The sequence below is a fragment of the Syngnathoides biaculeatus genome, chromosome 7, assembly GCF_019802595.1.
Source record: "Syngnathoides biaculeatus isolate LvHL_M chromosome 7, ASM1980259v1, whole genome shotgun sequence".
NCBI classification, from domain to species: Eukaryota; Metazoa; Chordata; class Actinopteri; order Syngnathiformes; family Syngnathidae; genus Syngnathoides; species Syngnathoides biaculeatus.
Genome location: NC_084646.1, coordinates 6,311,370 through 6,334,543, shown reverse-complemented (window position 1 = coordinate 6,334,543; position 23,174 = coordinate 6,311,370). Strand labels below are relative to the sequence as shown.

At 45.2% G+C, this 23,174-nt stretch overlaps 1 protein-coding gene and 2 long non-coding RNA genes across 7 annotated transcripts in view; 1 reads left to right on the top strand and 2 right to left on the bottom strand.

The window, feature by feature from the left end:
- Positions 1–4,072, bottom strand: part of LOC133503122 (uncharacterized) — a 30,975-nt gene extending 26,903 nt beyond the window's left edge. The window contains exon 1 of one of the 2 annotated variants that reach the window (XR_009795660.1): positions 3,936–4,072. This is a non-coding gene — a long non-coding RNA (uncharacterized LOC133503122). The remainder of the gene's footprint in view (positions 1–3,935) is intronic. The other variant, XR_009795661.1, reaches the window with a different exon arrangement.
- A 193-nt stretch (positions 4,073–4,265) lies between these two features.
- The window catches only part of kita (KIT proto-oncogene, receptor tyrosine kinase a), a 48,497-nt gene continuing 29,588 nt past the window's right edge, over positions 4,266–23,174 (top strand). Inside the window, exons 1-3 of the mRNA XM_061824345.1 lie at positions 4,266–4,341; positions 17,649–17,973; positions 22,535–22,789. Coding sequence (XP_061680329.1) covers positions 4,324–4,341; positions 17,649–17,973; positions 22,535–22,789 — 598 coding nt within the window. The 5' untranslated portion in view covers positions 4,266–4,323. The remainder of the gene's footprint in view (positions 4,342–17,648; positions 17,974–22,534; positions 22,790–23,174) is intronic.
- The window catches only part of LOC133503121 (uncharacterized), a 62,332-nt gene continuing 58,043 nt past the window's right edge, over positions 18,886–23,174 (bottom strand). For 3 of the 4 annotated variants that reach the window (XR_009795642.1, XR_009795648.1, XR_009795646.1), the window contains one exon: positions 18,886–20,038. This is a non-coding gene — a long non-coding RNA (uncharacterized LOC133503121). The remainder of the gene's footprint in view (positions 20,039–23,174) is intronic. The other variant, XR_009795645.1, reaches the window with a different exon arrangement.

Here is a 23,174-nt window from a genome sequence, read left to right as displayed (position 1 = left end):
CGGGAAATTTCCAGTCCTTCGGGCAGGGACAAACAAACCTGCGTGTGTATGGAGTGAGCATTTTACACGCAAGGATTACAAAAATATAATACACTTTGAGACGCGTCAGTCCGAGTGGCTTTTTTTTTTTTTTTGTTGTTTGTTTCCCCCGAGCCGGAGGTGGCCGTAGACGCTAGCTTTACTCCTGGGGACTGCGTCTTCCTCTTGGTATGCCGATTCGATTCGGAATGATACGGCCTCATTTTTTTTTTTTTAGGGATCAGGAATTATCGCTGCTTAATGCTTTCTTGCAAATGTTTCTACTGGCTTGTTTGAGAAACATGGCGGCACCCTGTATGATTTTTAAAATGTGCATTAAAGGTCGAGTGTCATCCCTATAAACATTGTAAAACAGATATTGAAATGAAAAACACATTTAACATTATTCACTTCAATGTCCATACGAAAAAGTAAATATGAGGGGAGAGTGCGTCATCCATGCGCAAAGTTGAGGAAGTGTCGTTCGGCATCCAAGTGGTCGCCATATTGGCTGTCCGTGACATCACCCCGGACATTCGCCATTGAAAACACGCTTTGGGCCCTACTATAGGACACGCCCCTTCTGACACGGAAGCTCTTTTCGAAGAAGAACATCTTACAATCGGGGCAATATTACCCAAATTTTTCAAGCCATATTTAGATGATACGCGGATCAGTTCAAACTAACAACGGACTCCCAGACCCTATGTATGAGCCGCCCGAAGCCGTGCTTGTCCGCGAGGCACGACGCGGCAGCCTTCGCCGGCGAGCCCGACGCGGAAGCCGTCAGACATTTAGCACCGTCATACGTACGCTTTTGTTACGTTATGAGTGACGGATTACGTGGTCTCCCCCAAAATATTTCTTAATAGCTGTATACAAACCTACCTGTCATTTGGAACCCACGAAGCTCTCGACCTTTGCACCCGTGCAAATCCATTTTTCACGAAGATCCGGATCTTTTGGAAAAGTATAAAAAGCAAATCCATTCTCCCGAGTGTTCGAGCAATATCCGGCAATGCAACGAGCCGGCATTTTGGCTAACACGAAGGAACAGCGAGCTACCTTCCCGCAGGTAAAACTAATAGAAACAAAGGAGTCTACTTGAGGGCGGTCCTGCCATGTAGGTCACTTCCTGCTTCTTGTCAAAAACGAATCCCTCGAGAGGATTTTCATGGCGGGAGTTACAAAAGGTCATATTCGTCAAAATCATGTTTTTGTGGGTCCATACCGGCTGCCGTTTTTTCATTAATAACATACTAAAAATTATCAATTGCATGACACTTGACCTTTAAAGTCAGCATCCTTTCAAACTCATAAAAAAAGAAGATTTTACTGCTGCAAAAGACATCACCGTGAAAAATGTAAAATATCGCTATGAGTTTCTCCTAAATTGCAGTTACCGTTGTCAAAGGTCGAGTATTTCCTTTGAATTGTACTCCGCGGTTGTTTCGTTAAGAGCAATATCACGCATTACAATTGAGAGACAGTAACATTGTCATCGTCAATTTAGGAACGCAGTATAATACAATATTTTGGGAATATTCCCGCTTGTCCAACATTCTCCAGAGCAAGCTCGTTTGTCATGCGCTGTTTTCGGCAGGCCGGCATTCCAGCACACTTTCTCGACTATTTTCCATCTAAACTTCAGCGCCATAGCAACGGTTTCCTCGAGTTACGCAAACATCTGAGCAGCTGGGTACCTGATCTACAACACATGCTTCACGTTCCTCAAGATTGAGAGAAAGCAGGCAAATGGCGATGGTCGTTCGTACAGAAAGCCAATTGGGGAATTTTTTTTTTTTTTTTTTTTCCGGTCTCCAGTTCAAAACCTCGTCTACACTAGCAAACGTTTGTTTGCGAACAGCACCAAATACCGAAGTATGCTTTTGTTTGGGTTGTCCGTCCAAAATGTGAAGCAAAAAGAAACATTTCAAAACAAAATGCTTGGTTTTGCTTTCCAATGGTTTTGGTCAATTGAAGGGTGGGGGTGGGGGGGTGGTGGGGTTTCCCAAGAATTTAAGACAGACATCATCGGGCCAGCTGCAGCAATAGAATATGTGGGATTGCTGTTGTACGTCCCCTCCGAAAACAACGCGAGCCTCGCTTGTCCTGGACTGGCTTTAGAAAATACACACCTACAGTCGAATACAATTAAAGGGGAAATCCAGTGCTTTGCAACAAAAGTGTATTAAACAGGTCATGTAATATGTAAAATCAGCTCTCATTTTATAGTGTTTTAAAAGATTTTTAATCGACAATTGGGAATTTTCAGGGGCGATGCCATTTTCAAGAGTCACATGATCTACGTGGGCGTATGTGACGTGTGCTGTGCCGCTCCAAACGCCGGATTACATGGGACACCATGATGCCCGGCGCTGATTTCTCAGATTTATCCTCACCTGGTGAAAAAATAGTAGTATCGGTTGATCGGGAAGACGGAGGAATACTTCTGGTAGTACTTCCAGGAGTCTGACTGCTCGGAGGCCTACGCGCGACATACGTGCGTAAACAAAGGCCCCTGGGAGCTCCGGGTTGGCAGCCGCGGATGGTTCTTCAGACGGGAATGACGCGGAGCTAGGCTAAAGGCCTCCGCCGCCACCGAAAGTGGGCCATGAACCGAGCTTCAACTTCCGGGGAGGCCATGAGCCGAGCTCCGGTGGCGGCGGAGGCCTTTAGCCTAGCTTTGGCGTCTGGGGCTAACGAAGCAGGCGGCGGCGGGCCACGAGCCGAGCTTCCAGGCGGCGGAGGCCGGAAGCCCCGGACGCCGAAGCTAGGCTAAAGGCCTCCGCCGCCACCGAAAGTGGGCCATGAACCGAGCTTCAACTTCCGGGGAGGCCATGAGCCGAGCTCCGGTGGCGGCGGAGGCCTTTAGCCTAGCTTTGGCGTCTGGGGCTAACGAAGCAGGCGGCGGCGGGCCACGAGCCGAGCTTCCAGGCGGCGGAGGCCGGAAGCCCCGGACGCCGAAGCTAGGCTAAAGGCCTCCGCCGCCACCGAAAGTGGGCCATGAACCGAGCTTCAACTTCCGGGGAGGCCATGAGCCGAGCTCCGGTGGCGGCGGAGGCCTTTAGCCTAGCTTTGGCGTCTGGGGCTAACGAAGCAGGCGGCGGCGGGCCACGAGCCGAGCTTCCAGGCGGCGGAGGCCGGAAGCCCCGGACGCCGAAGCTAGGCTAAAGGCCTCCGCCGCCACCACAGCTCGCCTAAAGCCCTCCGTCGCATGGAAGCTCGCTCGTCAGACTCCACGTCATTCTTGTCTGAAGAACCATCTGTGGCTGCCGGCCAGGAGCCCCCAGGGACCTTTGTTTATGCACTTTTGTCGCGCGTAGGCCTCAGAGTAGTCAGTCCGCACGAAGAACCATTCGAATATTCAACATTAATTACAGCCACAGGTACAAATCTGTATGGAAGTATTCCTCTGTTTTCCCGTTCAACCGATACTGCTATTTCTTCATCAGATGAGGATAAATCCGAGAAATCAGCGCTGGCCATAATGGTGTCTCATGTAATTCAGCGTTTGGAACGGTACGGCACACGTCACATATGTCCACGTACATCATGTGACTGGCGAAAATGGCAGCGCCACTGAAAATTCGTAATTGTCGATAAAAATCTTCTCAAAACACTATTAAATGAGAGAGGATTTAACGTCACATTGTCAAAATAGAGTACATATTACATGACCTATAGGACACACGCTTCATGCAAAGCACTGGACTTCCCCTTTAAGATCGCAGATCCCCCTTTTTAGGATGAACCAACGTGTGCCCCCCTTCTAAGGCAACAGAATGGTAACCCTCTTTTTCAAAATTTGCAGGCATTTTCTCATTCATTTTCATCCCAATTTACACCCCGCCTCCCTAAAAATGGAACATGCACGAGATCCGTAACCGTCCTGAGGCAGCGTCACGTGGACTTACCTGTAAAATCTGCTTCAAGCGCGGTTGCTGTCTGGATCAACGCCGCCACGTTCTTGTCCCCGCCGTTACTTGTAATCTTTCACTGTTGTGTTGTAAAGATGTTTCTCGTATTCTTCACTTCATCTTTGGAATTTTTCAATTGCCCAACTCCTCTCCATGCTGTTGAGGATGCCATTTTGTCCAGCTAGTGAGTCACATGATCACCAGCTCTTCTCTGATTGACCGGCTCTTGCCCGCAAACATATTTTGAAGAACCAACACGCCCAAACAATTTCAAACAAGACTGTTGTCGTTTGCTGGCGTTAGTCAACACGTCCGCGTTACCAAACCTGTGCAAACATCACCGAAAACAATTTTAAAAAAAATATTTGCAAGCCAAACTTTGCTAATGTCAACAAGGCTCGAGGTAGTAGTATGCTTTTTGTCCTCACTAGTAGAACAATTCAGCACACTAGTATAACTAGGGTACACAAATAGGATGGCTTTGTATAACTTGTAACATTTTCTTCTCTTTGGTCTACTACACGGGTGTCAAACTCAAGGCCCGGGGGGCCAGATCTGGCCCGCCACATGATTTTATGTGGCTCGCAAAGCCAAATCTAGAGTCAATTCCCATGATTCTTGTAAAAATCTGTACCAAAATTTCAAATATTCATACATCACAAATGATAAAGTTGAGATATTTACAAGCATTTTTTTGTGTTACCAAACGTGAAAAGTTGGATTTCTGATTCCAAAACTAGTTCATAAATTGATGATGTAGATGTGATGAGATGATTAAATATTTTTGTTCCAGAGTCATAACGGCTCTCTGAGGGGAAACCGGAAGAACAATGTGGCCCGCGACAAAAAAATGAGTTTGACACAACTGCTGTACTAGTACGAACCAAAGCCTAGAATGACCTAGATACAAAGCACAATTTAATACTGTAAATGTGAATACATCTAAACAACTTGTACAAGAACATGTTAATAGTGAGGCAAAATTGTGAACTAGTTGGGATCTGCAGGCTACTAGTGCCAGGAGATATAATCGAGTCGCGTTTCAAGACACTAGTAGCATTAGCCAACGAGTGCTCAGCATGAACATGCATAATAAAACACGGACCGTAACCTAGATATCAAGTGTATTTAAGCAGTTTGAGAATTTACTTGATATCCTAGACGGTTTTACTAAGTAAATCCATCCATCCATTTTCTTTTCCGCTTATCCTCACAAGATTCGCGGGAGTGCTGGAGCCTATCCCAGCTGTCAACAGGCAGGAGGCGGGGTACACCCTGAACGGGTCGCCAGCCAATCGCAGGGCACATGGAGACAAACAGCCACACTCGCAATCACACCTTGGGGCAATTTAGTGTCGAATTCATGTATGTTTTTGGGGTGTGGGAGGAAACCGCAATGGGCGGAGAAAACCCACGCAGAAACGGGGAGAACATGTAAACTCCACACAGGCGGGGCTGGGATCGAACCTGGGTCCTCAGAACTGTGAGACCGAAAATTTTACAGCTGCTGCCGCACTAATTCAATGTGGGGGGAAAAAGATTACAAGTAACAGTTTATTTTTTGCGCTACTAGTGCATGGCATTGTCTTACTATTAAGGGAAAAGAGTCAAGTTGCACCATCAGGGGGATATCACGGATACTAAATAAAAGCCGGAAGAGTTTAGCATAAATGTACAAAAATATCGCCCCAAAAAAATGGACATTTCATTAGTTACAGTGTTAAAGTTTGAAACTCCGTGCTGTTGTTGAAAGGAGGTCGCCACTGAATTTTTATGACCTTGAAGGTTCATCAACTGACTAAGAAAATATTTGAATATGCAGAAAAGGCCCACAGGGAAATGTTCGCGATAATCCTCACAAGCTGTTTTCTCACCTGCCTGGAGAAAAGTAACCACAAAAAAAAAAAATTTCTCCTTGAGGAAATTACAGAGCGTGACGGTCATTCATATCTGACTTAAAGATCCAAACTCGAGTAAGTGTGTAAATCAAATACATTTCAAACGTGTCGCTAACCCAAACATGTGAACAGCCTCAATGGGTCAATGAGTTCATGTTAAATTAAAGTGAGGTTATCTTTCCAGCACAGTGGTATGGACGATTGTACGTTGCCCGGAGATATCGTACATGACTGTGAAAAAGTTACGCGGAGATGCCGCTTGAGCAACAATTAGCGGTTCAGTGGACTCCGGCGAGTCCCACAAAGCTGTACTTTTGTTTCGGGTGAAACCCGCTAAAAATCAAACATTTAGAAATACTAGCGCGTGAAGAGGCCGCAGTCGATTCCAAGCGAACCTGGCTCCGTGACCTCTGCGGTTCCAAAGGGTCTTCCTCGCTCTCGGGGCGACGGACGAGAGGCGCTCAACTTAAGTCACATGAGTTGTCCTCGCAGGCGCAAAGACACAAATCCCGGCTTCATGGGCCACGAAAACACTGCTGGTATTTTTAGTCAGCTATAAAATGTGTGATGTCCAAACAAACCCGTGCGAAACGTATTCAGACTGCAAACAACAAACCAATCAATCTGCGCAAAAATGTCAAAAATAAGCAACGGTTCCAGGAGTTTTGTTTTGTACGTTTCCACAAATTTAGAGATCATGTGGTTTATATTAGTAGTCACATGAATTTGAAAGGGGAACTAAACCCTAGATATCAAAATCGAGTTATTTCAAGTGTGCATATGTTTCTTTATCAAGTATCCCCCCCCCAAAAAACAGACACACAGAACTCATATCTACGGGTGCTGCAATTTTTATGTCATTACACCCGCAAAGTCACGTGAAAGTTACGTGTAGCCGTCCTTCCTTCCCGCGTTAGCGGCTAGTGGCTAACCGTTAGCGAACTTGGTTTGTGAAAAGTGGATCGTTTTGAGCTGTCGCAAAGGTACGTGCGCAGAGTCATTTTTGCCTCAACTTCCTCTGAAAAGTACGCTGCTGGCTAAATATTGAACAATTTTGATTTTTTTCGGGAAATAAAGCGGGCTGCATGTAAGGACTGACGCACGCCATGACGTAAAAATGGCGGCCGCCTTAGCCGAGCTGCACCTGTTTTGCTCCACTTGTGTCTTTCGCCCTGCCGTGTGTTTTTGTTTTTCCTCCACCAGCGTGTGTGCCAAAATGTGCTGCGTTGGAGGCAATTTATTTATCGCCACCAAAAAATCGGGCAAACCGCTGAAAAGTAGGCTAATTACAGGAAATAGAAATGAGGAGAAAATAAATAAATCTGAGATTATGCTACAGTGAATCACAGATTTGTTAAAAAGCCCAAAGACAAAAAAACACCACGAGTGTTTTCTTGACATTTTGATTCTAATCTTTTTGTGCTTGAATCTCGGGGGTGACTTGTCCAGATGTGGAAATTCTTTCAAAAACTCAGATTTCAGTGTTAGGAAATTCAAAATTTGGCTCTTTACACGATCTGCTCGTTTTACTTTTTTGAATGATTGCGGTTTCTGGGAAAACACCGGCCTGGTGGTGAGCATATCTGCATGTTCTCGTCCTTGTGTGGGATTACGCTTGTTACTCTGGCTAAAAAAAAAAAAAAAAAAAAACATGCACGGTAAGTTTACCGAAGACGGAATATGAGTAGAATGGTTGTGTGTCTATATGTGCGACAAGTCCAGGGACTGCCCCGCCTTAAGTCAGCAGAGGTAAGTTCAAGGTCACCCACAACCATAGTAAAAACAAGCGTTATTAGAAAATGGATGGATAGCTGTTTTTATGTAGCCTTTATTTGGATGCCGACCAGTTCAGTTTGTATCCTGTCGCCCAAACTGCGAGCGTAAACACCACCGGAATCGGATTTGGAGGTTGATTCTTGGTCCTGGGCTTACGGCCGTGCTACCCTGAGAACGCCCGATCTCGTCAGATCTCGGAAGCGAGGCGGGTTTGGCCCCTGGGAGACTGCCTGGGAATACCAGGTGCTGTAAGCTTCTCTCCCCGGCTAAAACCCAGAGGGGGTTGCGTCAGGGAGGGCATCCGGCGTAAAACTGTGCCAAACAAATATGCGGTGACCCCTAATGGGACACGCCGAAAGCAAAAGTAGATTCTAGGTCCTGGATTGGAGTTATCACTCCGCTCGGGCAAATGAGTTTTGTCCGTGGTCCCCGATTGGCCTCGCCGGCTACGGCACCATCTGTCGCTCTGGCAGATGCTCGGTAGGCTCTGAAACAGCGTTTTGACCTCGCCTATCGTCCTTTTCACAGCCTTATAATGGAAAATGAGAGCAACGCGGCATCAGGAGACTCGCTGTTGACACAGGCGCAGTTGCTTGCAGGCATGTGATAAAATCTTGAAGAGAGAAAAAAAAAAAACTTGACAAAAAGTTGAGCGAACTCTAGACATGGGTGGGTTTAGGACGTCGCTGGAGAAGATCGGGGCTGTCTTCAACAACAGGGGCAGACGCAGAACTGAACGCACAAGCGACTTCTCGGGAGTTCTCGCTATAGGCGGAGAACAGACGTCCTGCGTGTGACGGAGCAACCGAATTCGAGTGCAGCTGAAATAAACTTCAATGTGACCGACTTGTACTTCACATTTAACCGCCTCCAAGTCACCTTTGCATAAGACATGTCCTGTTTTAACTTGCCCGTTATCTGGTTAAAAGAAAAAAAAAAGGTTGAAATGAAATAAAAACAAATCTGGTCACACAGGAATGCACTTCCTCTTATAAACGGCATGCGGTTTGTATTCTGAAGTAAACAGATCACATTCAAACTCATATTTAATCGGAGTCCACACACACACAGACACACACCTGCCTCCATTTAAATTTTTAAGTGGAAAAACACAACACGGGCGTAAGGCCTGACAAAAACATGATTTGTTTTAATCGCTATTTTGAGTCGAGACTTTTTACTGAGCAGACTTGTTGAGAAAATGTGGTTTTGCGTGTGTGAGAGAGAGAAAAAGACAAGATGCATATTTTATAGTTACTTGGGTCCATAAAATTGGGGCCAATGTTGTCAAAAAAACAGCAAAAACATCTGAAATTTACCGCGAGGTGTTTTCTCAAGTTATGAGTGGGTTGAAATAACCAAGTTTGGTCTACGCTACGTGTTAAAGATGCTGTTTTCCGCGGACGTGGCTGTCATGACTCACTTTTATTGGCCCCCGTGAGAAGAGTTTGTGCGCGGACATGTGACTTTTTTTGTGTCGCGCGATTGGTGAGTTTGATTCAAATCACGATGGATTGGAGCAACGGCTACCAACGGTGTACCCGAAAATGACACTAACCCTAACCGTAAAAATAGATCGCACATGCAATTATTGATAAATGAAAGACGCGAGCAGCATGTAGATTACTGTCATGTAGTAAAACGATGGTTTCTTTCTATGACTAGTGTGCTAGCAATGTAAAGTTTGCAATGTTCTGAATTTTGCAGAAACAAGAATGAAGATTCAGCCCAGGTCTATTGACTTCAGGTATTGTCTGCTTTGAATTGGATTCAGTCACCATAGTGTAAATACCGATTATTCACAGCGAGAAAACAACTGTGTAAATGTCAGGAAGTGGCGTATTGAATAAACCGTTTCACTGATTTGTAAGGCACCATGCGCATCAAATCTGCAAAACAAGCAGCCAGCAGACAGATGTTGATGTTGTTGAATTGATCTTCTGTTACTGGTGTCTTTGGGTCCATCTGTTTGTGCGGTTCTGACAAACAACCCTAACCGTAAACTCCAGACGTCGTCCTGACGCCCAAATCGTGACCCAAACACAACCCTGACCACCTAACCATAACCCTGGATCTAGCCCTGATTTGATCCCCAAACCCCTAATCTTAACCCACTCCTAACACGATAATCAGTATCCAAACCCCTTAATTCTATCATAACTCCACCAACCTGACCAAAATCTAAACCTTTTTAACTGTAACCCCTTCCCTAACTCAAATTATAACCCCAAACCCTAATCTCAACCCAGTCATAATCGTTACCTTAACCTCTAACTCCAACCGTTTTATTTTACCACAACCCTAAATCCCCAATCCCAGGTCTCGCTCCAACCATAACTCCGTCCCCAAAACCCGCCCTTGACCAAATCAACTGTCTAACCCTAACCGCCTAACTGTAACCCCCAAACCAAGACCAACTATAACATAACCCTAACGCCTTAACCTAATCCCGACCCCTAAAAACAATACGCCATAACTGTAACGCCTAACCCCGACCATGACCTATCATGGAGTGTTTTTTTTAATCCTCATTTGTTTTCTGGTTTAACATGCAATTGGCTCAGATCATTTCATTTTTCCTTTTTCATTCTTTCGTTTGTTTACCCAGGCCTTCCTTGTCCTGTTATTGATTGCTTTTTCCCACCTGTTCTTATCACTCCTGTTGCACTTCCGTACACTTGTGCGTGAATCTGTACAAGGCAGACGCGCAGCCAAAACTATGTAAAATAATTAAAAGCGTAGGTCAAACTGCGTGAATCCGTAAAAAGTATACGGATAGTCTGAATTGAGAGAATGTTGCCTCAAAAAGTTAACCAGAACTTGGACAGACGTCACCTACAAAACTCTGCTCGATGACAGTCTTGCCTTTAAATGGCAACCGAACGACAGCGTGCACCAGATAAGACGCATCCACTCTGTGTTTAGTTGTTTTTGATCCATAGGAGGAAAAGGACAGTTGTGTTTCTGCTCCCGTGCCACTCGCTCGCCTCACGCCGGCAGGTGGTGGCCAAGCAAAAATGACAAATCATTTCATAAACCAATTCGGTGCAGTTTATTCTTTAAAAAGATTCGTTCTTGGTGAATGAATCCTTCACGAAGCAAACAAAACAGTTAACAGCGGAACCTATGATTCTGCATTCTTTAATTTCCCGGGGAAAATATTGCTTTAAAATTACAATTGGTGTGAAGAAAGCGATTGGATCCCATTACGACGTACCACCGTATTTATTTTTCATTTTGAACTTGAAAGAAAAGACATTCTGTGAGGCGGTGGACCACAAGTACGGTCTGTCATGGTGGATAATGTTGTGAAAGCATGTCAAACGGTGACAACATTTTTGTTTTGTTTTGTGCTGCACATGCTCGCTCACCTCTCTCACACGAGCGTGATCGTAATCTTTTTACTGGATGGGAACGAGCACATGATCCCATACCTGCCCCGCAAGACTGGCTGCAACGTCTTCTCCGGTATCTATTGTAGGGGTGTTAATGTGGATTACAGAAACAAAATCAATGTCTCATAACTGATGTGTCATTTGCAAGAGTTAATGTGTTGAGGAAGTTCAATTAGAGGTACGGTTTCAGATGGGTTAGCCACCCGAGCCTTTAAAACCGGATAAGGGTTTACTGTATACCAGACGAGACACAATCTCGATGCATGCGCCCACACAGAGTGAATCTGTACTATTTAGAGGTGTAGCCCAAACTGAGAAAATCTGGACAAGGTTGTATACCCTAAGTAAGTCATAATACCTCAAATGTATTAAACAGGGGGACTGACTGTCAGAGGACTCAAAGATGCCTTACACAAAACAAAGTCCAGAGTCGAGACGATGATCTCCACACAAAGAGGAGTCCAATAATCAAGCCCGAGAAGAATGTTCGTCGTTGCTCAACAATCAAAGCCAGAAAGGAACCATCATCGCTGGTGGTAAACTGTGATCACGACAGAGTGGATTGGAGGAAGTTGATCTGAATCCACCAGAGAGCAGCAGGTTCTAACTGGCGCAGGAAATGAGGCAGGGCTCCCAGCCAACGAGGATTTACTTCACCGAGACAGGTGTACTGTAAAATAATCTGGGTTCTACCTTCGACTGTAGTCTGGAAATGGTTCCTGGTGAAAGTAAAGCATTTGCACTGAAAAGGAAACAGTTGAGTGGCGGCCAAAGTGTGCCAGCCTACTCTGGTTCCAGTTTTAGCTGTACTTGACTCTCAAGAGGAAGAAAAACTCATAAAGTTTTGACATGTGAAGCTTTGAAGGATCATGATCAAGACTGAGGGAATCAATACAAGTACAAGAAAGCTCTGTAACCCAAACCGTGTGACTCTAGAGAAGGTACCTTGGAGTAAATTTGTGGTTCTAAAACACGTATTAATATGACTCCGCCCGTCCAAAAGAACGGTGCTGGTGGCCCTTGGACTATCCAAGGCGTTCAACGTAGTCAGTATTGCCCAGCTCACCAACGACCTTCTCAGCACCAAGCTACCAAACTATATCAAGCGATGGTTGTCATCATACCTACGCGAACGGTCGTCTTTCGTGGAATTCAGAAACTGTCGCTCACGCTACCGGCGGATACGAATGGGCGTGCCTCAGGGTGATGTTCTATCCCCACTCCTGTTTAATCGATATAAGTCAAAAATCCCCAAGCAGATGTCGCTCTCACGTCGTATGCCGACAAAATCTCGAGCTACGCGTCCGACAGCAAAATCAATGCCACCTGTGAGCGTGTGAACAACTACCTCGACACCATACATCAATTCCTGGTCAAACGTGAACTCCGTCTGCCCGTCGAAAAAAAACTACGGCCACTCTGTTCAACGCTTTAACGGGCGAATTTCGGACAAACCTACCAATCCAAATTAATAACCTGCCAATCCCAACTGTCAACCACCCAAAAATCCTGGGCGTTGTACTGGACACCACGCTCACCTTCGGTCCTCACGCTGAGTACACGGACAAACGTGTCAACCGACGAGCCAACATACTTGAAGACATCTCCGTCTCAAACTGGGGCCCGAGTGCCGAGACGCTCACCGTGACCTACAAAGCGATCGGAAGGTCCGTCCTCAACTACGGCGCTCCAGTGTGGTCTCCCTCGCTCAAGCCATCGCACTGGAAGAAGATCCAGATTCGGCAGAACGCCGCCCTCAGAGTCACCACTGGCTGCCTGGGCATGGCTAACGAGGACTACCTGCATCGTGAGACCAAAATTCTACCGGTGAAGCAGCACAATGAACGAACTACTCGCCCGGCAGTATCTGGTACGTTGCCAGCTACCCGTGCACCCGCGCCATCAGGTGTCAAACGGACCACCTCGATTACTTGCGCTTACTTCGCCATGACGTCCGTAAATTCCGTTAAGAAATCGACGAAGACATCCCCACCGACACAGTGTTCTACCAACAAGTCTACCAAGACGGGCTACATAGGCTCCATCGAAAGGCGGTTGAAGACGCGGTGGACGGCTACAAACCGGTAGTCGTCCTTGGTGGCTACCCTACCCGTGAGGTGGACAAAACCGAAACCAATCTTCTCCAGGCCACAAGATCCAAACTATCGTAACTCCGCTCCGGGCGAACAACAACAACAACAACTCTCTGCCCTATCTTCACTTGATGCTCACCATGCATACAACCACCTACGCTATCTGTTCCAGGGCAGTTTTTGGTTGATCTTTTCGATTTTGGAACACTTAGCAACAAAGTAATGAAACTCACCTCATTCATCCCCGTATAATTGTATAAAAGGTTCGTGTCCATGATGCCTGCACCGGTTCGTAGCCAGTTTTGAAACTTTAAGTGATTGATTGACGCTGGTAAAAAAAAAATACAAGGTCGACTCATAACCCAAACTGAGTAAATTAGATTTAGCTAGACGCAAAGTCCAAACAGAGTAAAACGCTACATGTTACTTTTCCGCTTTCTTATAAATCTTTTTGGTTTTCGAGGAACAGCTGCCAGAAGTTGAGGGTGTAATTCTGTCATTTTGAATACAAATATATGCTAAATGATGCAGACAATCGCAGGTGCAACCAGAATCTTGTGGGTTTTTTTGTTGCTTCACTCGTTTCTCACGATTCCAACCGTGCCGGCTAACTCCTCTGGCCTCTGGTTAGTCTACAAGACAACAGAGTCGCCTTTTATAAAACGTTGACCATAAATCACGAGTCTTTATAAAACGTGACATCAGCCCAATGCTGTAACTTGGAGAAGAAAGAAGCTAATGAGTAATTTAACGGGCAATGAATTTTCAGTGCTAATTTTTCTGTTCTTGATTTCCACCGGATGTTTGGAAACCAAAGACAATAAACGATAATAAAGTGGAACCCAGAGGTGAACCTCCAGGGGCAGGCCATTTTCTGACCTAAAAAATGCCATCAGTTCTACTTCAAACAACAATATCTGTGCTGCAAACTGGCAATGAACACAACTCTCTTCGCAGCAAGCCGTAGTTCGACAGAGGTTTCAAAACAGAGGCTTGACGCGGTTTAATGGCCCTTCCTGTTAACGTTTATTTGCAAAAGAAGCATAAATCAAATAGAATGACGCATTCGGCATTTAGAACAACCACTTAACTTTGCCTTCTGCTATCTTATGCAAACACAGTGGGAAATGCCATAGAAGGGCTAAAAATAGCACTGATGGGCGTGGCGTCATACCCTTTAAGCTACGTGATAGCTATTTAAGCTTTTAAGGTTTTGTTCAAATGTTTTGATGTAGGCCACGATTGAGTTTATTAAAAGGATTTGCTGCAGGTCAACGAAACACCTTCGGCACGGCCCACGGGCCGTACTTTGGAAATCCCTGGTGGAACAGGATGTCACAAGACACCAAAAAACCCATAGAAATGTCATCATGTTATTATTATTTTTTTTCCCCCTCCAAGATTTACAATGGCCCGTCCTTCCCGAAGGACTCCCGGGCTTACTCCTGTCAACAATTCCAGATGCGGCCTCCGGGCGTGTACGAGTACGCGCCGTCGTTCAAATAATGCGACAAGTGATCTCAGGAGGGGAACAAAACACAAAGGGTCGCTCTATATTTGTAGTTTATTTGTGTCGGGGTTGAGAATGTCCACACTGGGCGCAAAGACAAGGCAACATTTTGGAGTAGAACTGAACACAAACCCTTCACTGGGACGCAATAAACTGAATTTTAATAAGGCGGTTTGGAAGTTTGAAAAATAGTCCCTTTCACTGTGAGAGTTCACTCCTGACCCACGCGTGACAGGTGAAAAAAAAAAAAAAAGTGATACAAAAAGAATATAAAAATATATTTTTTACATGTTGTGAACACATTTTAAACACATTGCAAATGTGTTTTATTTTCAACTACAACAAAAACAAAAATCCAATAGCGCGAAGAGCGAAAATGAGCTAATAACCAATGTTTTTTTTGTGGTTTGTGATTACGTACAGATGCCACAAGATGGAGGCTAAAGCACTTGGAACAACAACCAACAACATACTTCGAGAATGTACACGATCAAGAACTAATGTTACTTTAACCATTTTTTTCAGTAGTTTGATTATTCAACACATACAAACTGCCACACGAGGCGCCGACTAAGCTAGCATGCTAGCCAAAATAAAGCAATAGCATAAACTAGTGCGATGGCACACACATGGGCAAACAAATATGCCCACTAACACTTCACACAAATAGTGTAAGTCATTAAAGTCACTGTACCCAAATTAATATTTGTTCGGGAATGCAGGAAAATTGTAGCGTCGAACTACGCCAGTTACTTTAAGTAGTTTCGTGATTTCACTTTCACTTTTGACTGTGCACGAGGTGCATTCAGGGGCTGCCAACACAAGAGGACATCTCAAAATATCAAAATAAACCTGGCACCAACAGCAATATTCCACCAGATGAAGCCAAATAATATTTTTCTTCTGAGCACAAAAATGAGCCACTGGCTGAGAGTTTCGGCGAGGATGGCGTCTAAAAATAATTCATAAGTAGGCAAATCCGCAAATGCCAAACCGCAAGTATGAATTTCGAGTGAGAGGTCAGAAATGATCGGTTGAATGGAAATTTTTGCAATTCAGAACTCAGAAATTTGTTGGAGTTAATTGTGCTTTTAATAGTTGGAGGTCATACATTTCAAATTCATACTGCTTGCGTATCGTTTCCCTTAAATTTTGTCTCTTCCCTGAAACTGGACGAACGCTGGAAAATTTTGTTTTCCCGGCCAGAGGTCGCAAAATTCACGATTGGAGTTCTTCAGGTTCCAGCTAGTTGGAGGTCTGAAATTTATGGTTGGATTTTTTTTTTCCAAGATGCATTCCAATCCTAATCCAAAATTTATGATTGCCGTTTTTTTTTTTTTTTTTTTAGTTATGTGAGTCACTTTCTCACTTTTGCTCGTTAAAAGCTGGGAATCCTTTTCCTCGAGGAAGGTCAGAAATTTCAGATTTGGGTTTTTCGAGTGGCATATAAAATTAATTGAAATTTGGAAATGCATGAAATGTATTTCCCAATCCGTGGTAGTGTTTTCGGCGGCACGGGGACGCAAAAGGTTAGGGCGTTGACCTCACGGTTCTGAGGACCGGGTTTCAAATCCTGGCGCCGCAAGTTCTTCCCATGCCTGCGCAAGGTTTTCTCCGGGCACTCCGGTTTCCTCCCACATCCCAAAAAGTTGCATTCATTGGACACTCCAAATTGTTTGTGAGTGCGACTGTTTTCTGTCACCGTGTGACCTCCTGTGATTGGCTGGCAACCAGTTCAGGGTGTGCCCCGCCTCCTACCCGATGACAGCTGGGATTGGCTCCACCACTCCCACGACCCTTGTGAGGATAGGCAGCTCAGAAAATGTATGGCGGAAAATAATCATGGCTTCATGCGTCAATCATGCACCATACGACATAAATGGCTTCCAATAATGCTGCGATTCATCAATATTTTCATCAGTATTGCCAACATCTGATAGTTTTCAATGGAGCAATTGTTGCACTTTCTCGAAGGTAGATTCAGATGGAAAAAGTCCCATTTTTTTTTTTGTTCTAATAACGATGAACAATTCTCAAAAACATCCTTAGAGCTGGAATTGAACCAGCAACCTGAGGACTTGATCTTGAAACCTCTACAGTCCTCCGCTTCTCCGCGTGCTCGCGTTGGTTTCCTCCGGGCACTGCGGTTTCCTCCCACATCCCAAAAACACGCAACATTAATTGGACACTCTAAATTGCCCATAGGTGTGATTGTGAGCCTGTTGTCTGTCTCCATGTGCCCTGCGATTGTGTGGCAACCAGTTCGGGGTGTCCCCCGCCTCCTGCACGTTGACAGCTGGGAGAGGCTCCGGCACTCCCTGCGGCCCTCGTGAGGATAAGTGGCTTAGAAAATGAATGGATGAATGGATGGTGGGTTTTTTTGTTTGGTGGAATTTGAAAATGACATTTCAGTTCTTTGAGTAGCTGAGCTTTCCTCATCAGTGAATGGAAAATGTTGACGCGTCGATGCACTTTTCCTATTCAGATATGAGAAATATTGTCTACTTTGTCCACCGCCGCATTTTTCTTTGCCCGAATTTAGAGGTTCCAGTGACAATTCAAAGCACATTCTCCGTCAGAGGAGCGAAATCCATTTGAGATCTTCGACTATTGCTCCTATGTACTTTTTTTTTTTTTTTTTCTGTCGGCAAAGTTCGGCAATTTGCGGCACCCCAAAGGGTCAAAAAAAAAAAAATCTCACAGCGTGGTCTCTCCAAGGAACTTCCACTCGTCTTGAATTGGAGCTCGGAAATTTATGATCTGGCCTCTTCACGTGGCGTCCCAACGGACCTCTGAAGTCCAAATCCTTTTGGCGTGCAGTGCGCTTTTTGTTTTGAATTTTTTTTTTTTTTTTTTGGGGGTGGGGGGTTGCACTTTTCCTATTCTCTGCTCTCAATATCTATGCCTTATTATGTCTTTGTTCTACATAGTTCATTAAAAGCAGCACAACTTACAAGACTTGACTCTCTCTCTCTCTCTCTCTCTCTCTCTCTCTCTCTTTCCTCTCGCCCCCCCCCCATCCCCCCACCTGATTTAAGCGGCGGAGCTCAGCGCAGCGACTGCACTCGCACACAAGAACATGTCCACGCCGCAGTTTCAGCCAGCCGCACGCACCTTCCCGCCGTGCGCGTCCCCGGCCCAGCAATGTCCACCGGCTCCGGCCTGCGCTCCGGAAGCGTTCTGAGGGCACCTCCGCTTCTTCTTTTCCACGAGAGTGGCGTGTAGCGCAGCTCCGCCGCCGCCGTCCCCCTCCCGCACCTTCATCGCCGGCTCTCGTACGCAGCTACCCCCATGGGACTCTAACTATGGATTACCGCTGGATACCGCTGCTGTCTACCGTGCTGCAATTCGCAATCCACCCAGGTAGGCGAAACCCCCCTGCCCCCAACCCCTTCTCCCATTTTATAATTCCCTGTGAGTATTTCAAGAGGGCAACTTGTTGCGTGGTAACTGTTCGCTCGGGAGTCGTTTTTACGCACGGCGCGCGTGCCAGCTTTGCGCCGACGCACGTTTTTATGTCATTATTTCTCGCGCGTTTGCGTGAAGCCCGATCCGGCAAGAGGACACCCGTGGATACCAAACACAGCCGCTTGCATTATTTAGATGAAGAGAGTGTGGAAAAAAACGCGTGTACCTCGTGCAGAGTGGTTTTTGTTTCATTTTTTGGGGCGTGTGTGTGTGTGTGTGTCTGCGTGTAAACAAAAAAACTAAAATAAACATATTTTGGGGGGAGAAAACGACTTTTTGATTTCATGCAAATGTGCAGCTGTGACACTGCAGGGCTGTTCTGGTCTGCAATCAGTCCAATGTTCAGAACAGCAGAAATGTCAAAATGTTCGATCAGAATTTCGTAAACGCTAACTCTGACCCTAAGGGTCAGAACACTCCCAAGCCGGTGTGCAAAGGTGCGTTGTGCAACGCTTCGGTGAGTCCAGAACCAAATACTGTGGTCCAAAAGGGGGACGGGGAGTCAAAACCCAAGTTCGCAACAACAAAAATGTGTAAACAAACGTGGCGGATTCCATATGTTGATTTCTGAAACAAGGAAATGCATTCTCGTGTCTGATTCGCATTGTTATTGATCATCAAGAAAGTAAGACGGCAGTTTTTTTTTTTTGTGTGTGTGTTTATCATTACGTCAGTATTACGTGATGCACGATGCATTTTGAAATACTGCGTCAGCGTTACGTGATCCACGATGTATTTGGAAATAATGTACAACACGGAGTGGCTCCCCGGGAGAAATGCCTTTCAAAATCGTAGGTATGAAAAAGGCGGTTTGGATACGGGTCGAAGTGCAGCAGAGCCACCTTTTGCAGACTTCCTGCATTTTTTTTTTTTGCTTGTTGTTGTTGCGTTCCCGTGCGGGCGAGAATATCTGCGGGCCGGCGTGCGCGCTCGGCTTACGTGTCACGTGACGTAGCGGGCCAACGCCGTGAAGTTTGTCTTAAGCCCTTCTCCGCACGCAGGAGACGTTACCGGGAGGCCTAATTCACCTTTAGCGTGTCACACTCTGCTATATGTTTGGACCTCCTCCCGGGTAAGCGTGTCTGCATTTATCCCAGCGAACCTGCATTGGCGGCACCTCCGGGCAAATATTGAGACACGCAACAAACCTCGGAATTGCACCTGGCTTGTTTGCCGGCTTGTAATTGCGGAGCTTCACGCCACCACGCCCCAGCGGCTGAATTACACCTTGAAAGAGGACGGAAAGCTTCTGCTTTTTTTTTTTTTTTTTTTTTTGTGGTCAGAGACACTTTTACGGCTTGGGAACGCGCTCGATTCCCTATCAGGTCTGGGAAAACACACAAAGAGTTTCCTTGGCGACCGGGAATAGAGATGAAAGGGCGTGGGAATGAGTAGCAAACAGATGGACAACTGGGTTCACGGTTCGAGTCTTGCTTTTCTGTTTTTCTTTTTTCGGATATTTCTCATTTCGATAACTTGGTATGTTCACTGAAAACTCCCAAAATTGCCCGTAAGAGGCAAGAATGCAAATGTTTGTTTGTTTGTTACCTCGCCTCTCCCCCGGGTTTGACTCAAGTACATCCGCAACCTTATTAACAAGAAGTATCGTGATAGTGATCGTGATAATAATGGAGTCAAAATCTTTTCAAATTAATCTCCAATCTGCGGTCTTGAAATATGGTAAGACTTCTACCACGGGATTCATAAATGTGAATCACAAAAAGGCCCCTTTGATCAAAGGGCTGCCCGTTTTATGATCAATAATATCGCTTGCAGAATCACGATCGGTGACACAACAATACAAACGAATTCCTTGGACGCGTGTCGCAAGGACGGAAATCTTACCTTCAGTTGGAGGTACGATCGCAGCTTTGGTTCACCGTCACTTCAGTGCAAGGCTTGCATTTCGATTCGAATTCTTGGGTCGGAGAATCCAGGAAACACCAGTTGGCCGTCTTTACTTTCAGAGTACGAAAAAATATCGACAATTTAGCGTCTTCGGTGAAGCGACATGCAAGATTCTGGCTTTTATCGGGCTTTCTTTAGCAGTTTTTCGTGTTGCCATCGCGGCGATTTATGATCAAATTTGATGTGTGGGTAAAAAAAAAAAAAAAAAAAAAAGAAATATATCAGGTAAAAATGCATTCGCCAAGTGAACAGTCCATTATATAACCTGCTTCTGGAGACTTAGTCCACCATTTGCAGAAAACTGCACTGATCCCACATTCGTGTGTGTTGGACATTCGGGTATGCACACAGACTGATCTTTAAATGAAGAATTCAAAGTAAAAGCAGACATCTTGTTTTTTTTCTGTCAATTGTGTAAAAATGATTTATTTTTTTAATAATCTGGTTCCAGAATAATTTTCATTCAGGCTTTGCTACATATTCAACAACTAAAAAGCTCTTTCAAAGTGGTCCTTGAGGTCATTTCCAGACAACCCCGAGAAAATTCATTTGTCAAACCTTTATTTTGGATGAGTTTTACATAATATTTGTTTGGCTTTTCACTGTTGGCAAAAAAAATGCTCTACCGAGGCGTGGCTCTATTTTTGAACGCCTCAAATGTCCCAATCAAACGTGGACCAAAAAGAGGGTTGGAAACCGCATCGCACCCCAAAGGCCTCCTTGAGCCAGAACACTCGAGTGAATAAACAGCGTCACTTGTTCTCGCGGCCGTTTCATTTCCTTCCAGGCATGATTAATCAATCCCACAAAATGGTCAATCGATTTTTATGCCTCTGCCCAGTTGGTGGTGCAGCTTTGCCGATGCCTTGCCGCGGGGTCGTTTGTTCAACTGACCTCCTAAAAGCAAACAGTCTGAGAATTCCCATTCTGACTGCAACAGACCCGACTGGCGAAAAATAACTTACTTTTTGCAGACTTTGTTTTTTTTTTTTTTTTTTTTTGCGGTTGCACATACATATTCATGCAAACGGTTTTAGCTTCGTAAAATAACGTAGCGGGATACGCGGGATTTTCATGTCGACTAGTTGAACAAAAAGAAAGCAGATGAAAAAAAATTGTGCGGAACTGGTTGATATGAAAACACGGCACCGGGTCAATATTGGAGGTACTCGTATGTGTTCTGAATAGTTTGAATCTGTTTATAAAACAGCACTTCGTCCCCCGTGTCCGCCCCCACGCGTGGCGGTGTTGGCGCTGCTAAGCTCGTGTCATCAACCTGGAGGCGGGTACAATCTTTTGTTTATGTTTGGGTCAGACGTAGCGCCTTTAAACTTGCGGATTAGACCCGAATAAGGTTTTTGCGAGTGCTGATCCGGCAGCGGTGGGAAGTAACCCGGTCCCGGATAAATACGTTTGTTGTATAGGTAGACTTCTCGGGTATCCGTTCTTTACATTTTTTTTTTCCTGATGATTTTTTACTTTTGGTCTATGCATTATCTCTACTTCCTACTCTGTACTTTATAAAATTAGGTTTGTTACATTTTTTTTAATCTCTGACAGATAAATCAGCCAAATTGATACATCTCAAGTCATTTGTATGGACCAGTGCGCACAAGTGTATTGATCCCTTACCGATACCGATACTACTACCGATACGGTATTGATACTAGCAATATTTGGATTGATCGGCCAATCACTACCATCCGTGGCCTTAATTGAGAGTTTTTGAGTCGTTGGCGAAGGTCTTGTCAAAGACTTTGACATTCCCTTGAGTGTGTGTGCAAGGGCTGTTGGGGGGGCGGGGGGGGGGGGTGCAAAATATTATGGCATGACGGTGCTAGTCCAAGAAGTGTGTTTTATGATGTAAAAATGATCTCAGTAATAAAGACCTGAACTCTCTGGAGGCTTCTATTAAAGGCATCTATCATGCCATGGTTTATCATTTCAATATCTTTTTGTAATAATTGTATTAAGTGGGAGTTGATGTCCTATAGTTTTGAGAAATGTTTTTTCCATGTGCTTTTATCATATTCAATCAATTCTGAATTTTGAGTTGCACGCCGTCATCCATCCCTCCAATTTTCTTAGCCGCTTATCCTCGCAAGGGTCGCAGGGGGTGCCGGAGCCTTTTCCAGCTGTCAACGGGCAGGAGGCGCGTTGGGTACACCCTGAACTGGTCGCCAGCTCAATCGCAGGGCACATCGAGACAAACAGCCGCACTCACAATCACATCTAGCGGCAATTTAGATTGTCCAATTAATGTTGCATGTTTTTGGGATGTGGGAGGAAACCGGAATGCCCGGAGAAAACCCACGCAGACACGGGGAGAATATGCGAACTCCACACAGGCGGGTCCGGGATTGAACCCGGGACCTCAGAACTGTGAGGCCAACGCTTTACCAGCTGATCCACCGTGCCGCCTGCACGCCGTCAGTTTAGTAACATTTTGTGCTGCCACATACGGGAAAGCACCGTTATCAGAAAACCGGATTTGTCCAGTGGGGGGAAGAAAAAAAAAAAATTCTTTTGTCATTTTTCTGCTTTACAGGTCACACCAAGCCTAGCATCACCCCCGCCGGGCCCCACCTGGTGGTCCCGCTCAACGCGCCCTTCGACCTGCGCTGCCAGGGCGACAAGGAGATGCAGTGGCACCGGGAGGAGCGGCCCAAGGTGCGGGGGGAGCAGCGGACGGAGGGCGCGTCGGCGTTGCACGTGGCCCGCGCCCTGCCCGTCCACATGGGCCGCTACGTGTGCCTGGAGAGGACCAGCGGCCAGAAGGCATCCATCTACGTCTTTGTCAACGGTAACCTGGATACCTGATTTCGGGGGCGGACGGGGGTGAAGGCTTCGTTAAGACACATTTCAACAAATGCAACAGCTATATTCTGGTTCCGGAATTGATGACATTTTATTCACTTATTCACGTAATATTCTGGCTTTATCCTTGTAAAATTCCCACTGAAAAATCTATTGGTATTGTCTATATTTTTGTATTATCATCACTAACATTGTTATTATTATTATTATTGTCATTATCATTATTATTTGATTCTCATTACATTCTACATTTATTCTTTAAAAAATGAAAGTATAAAACTCAACAAATATTATGACTTTATTCTTAAAAATAAAATTTTGCATTTCTCATTGTATTCTCATAATATCATAAGACTTCTGCAAAATTAGCT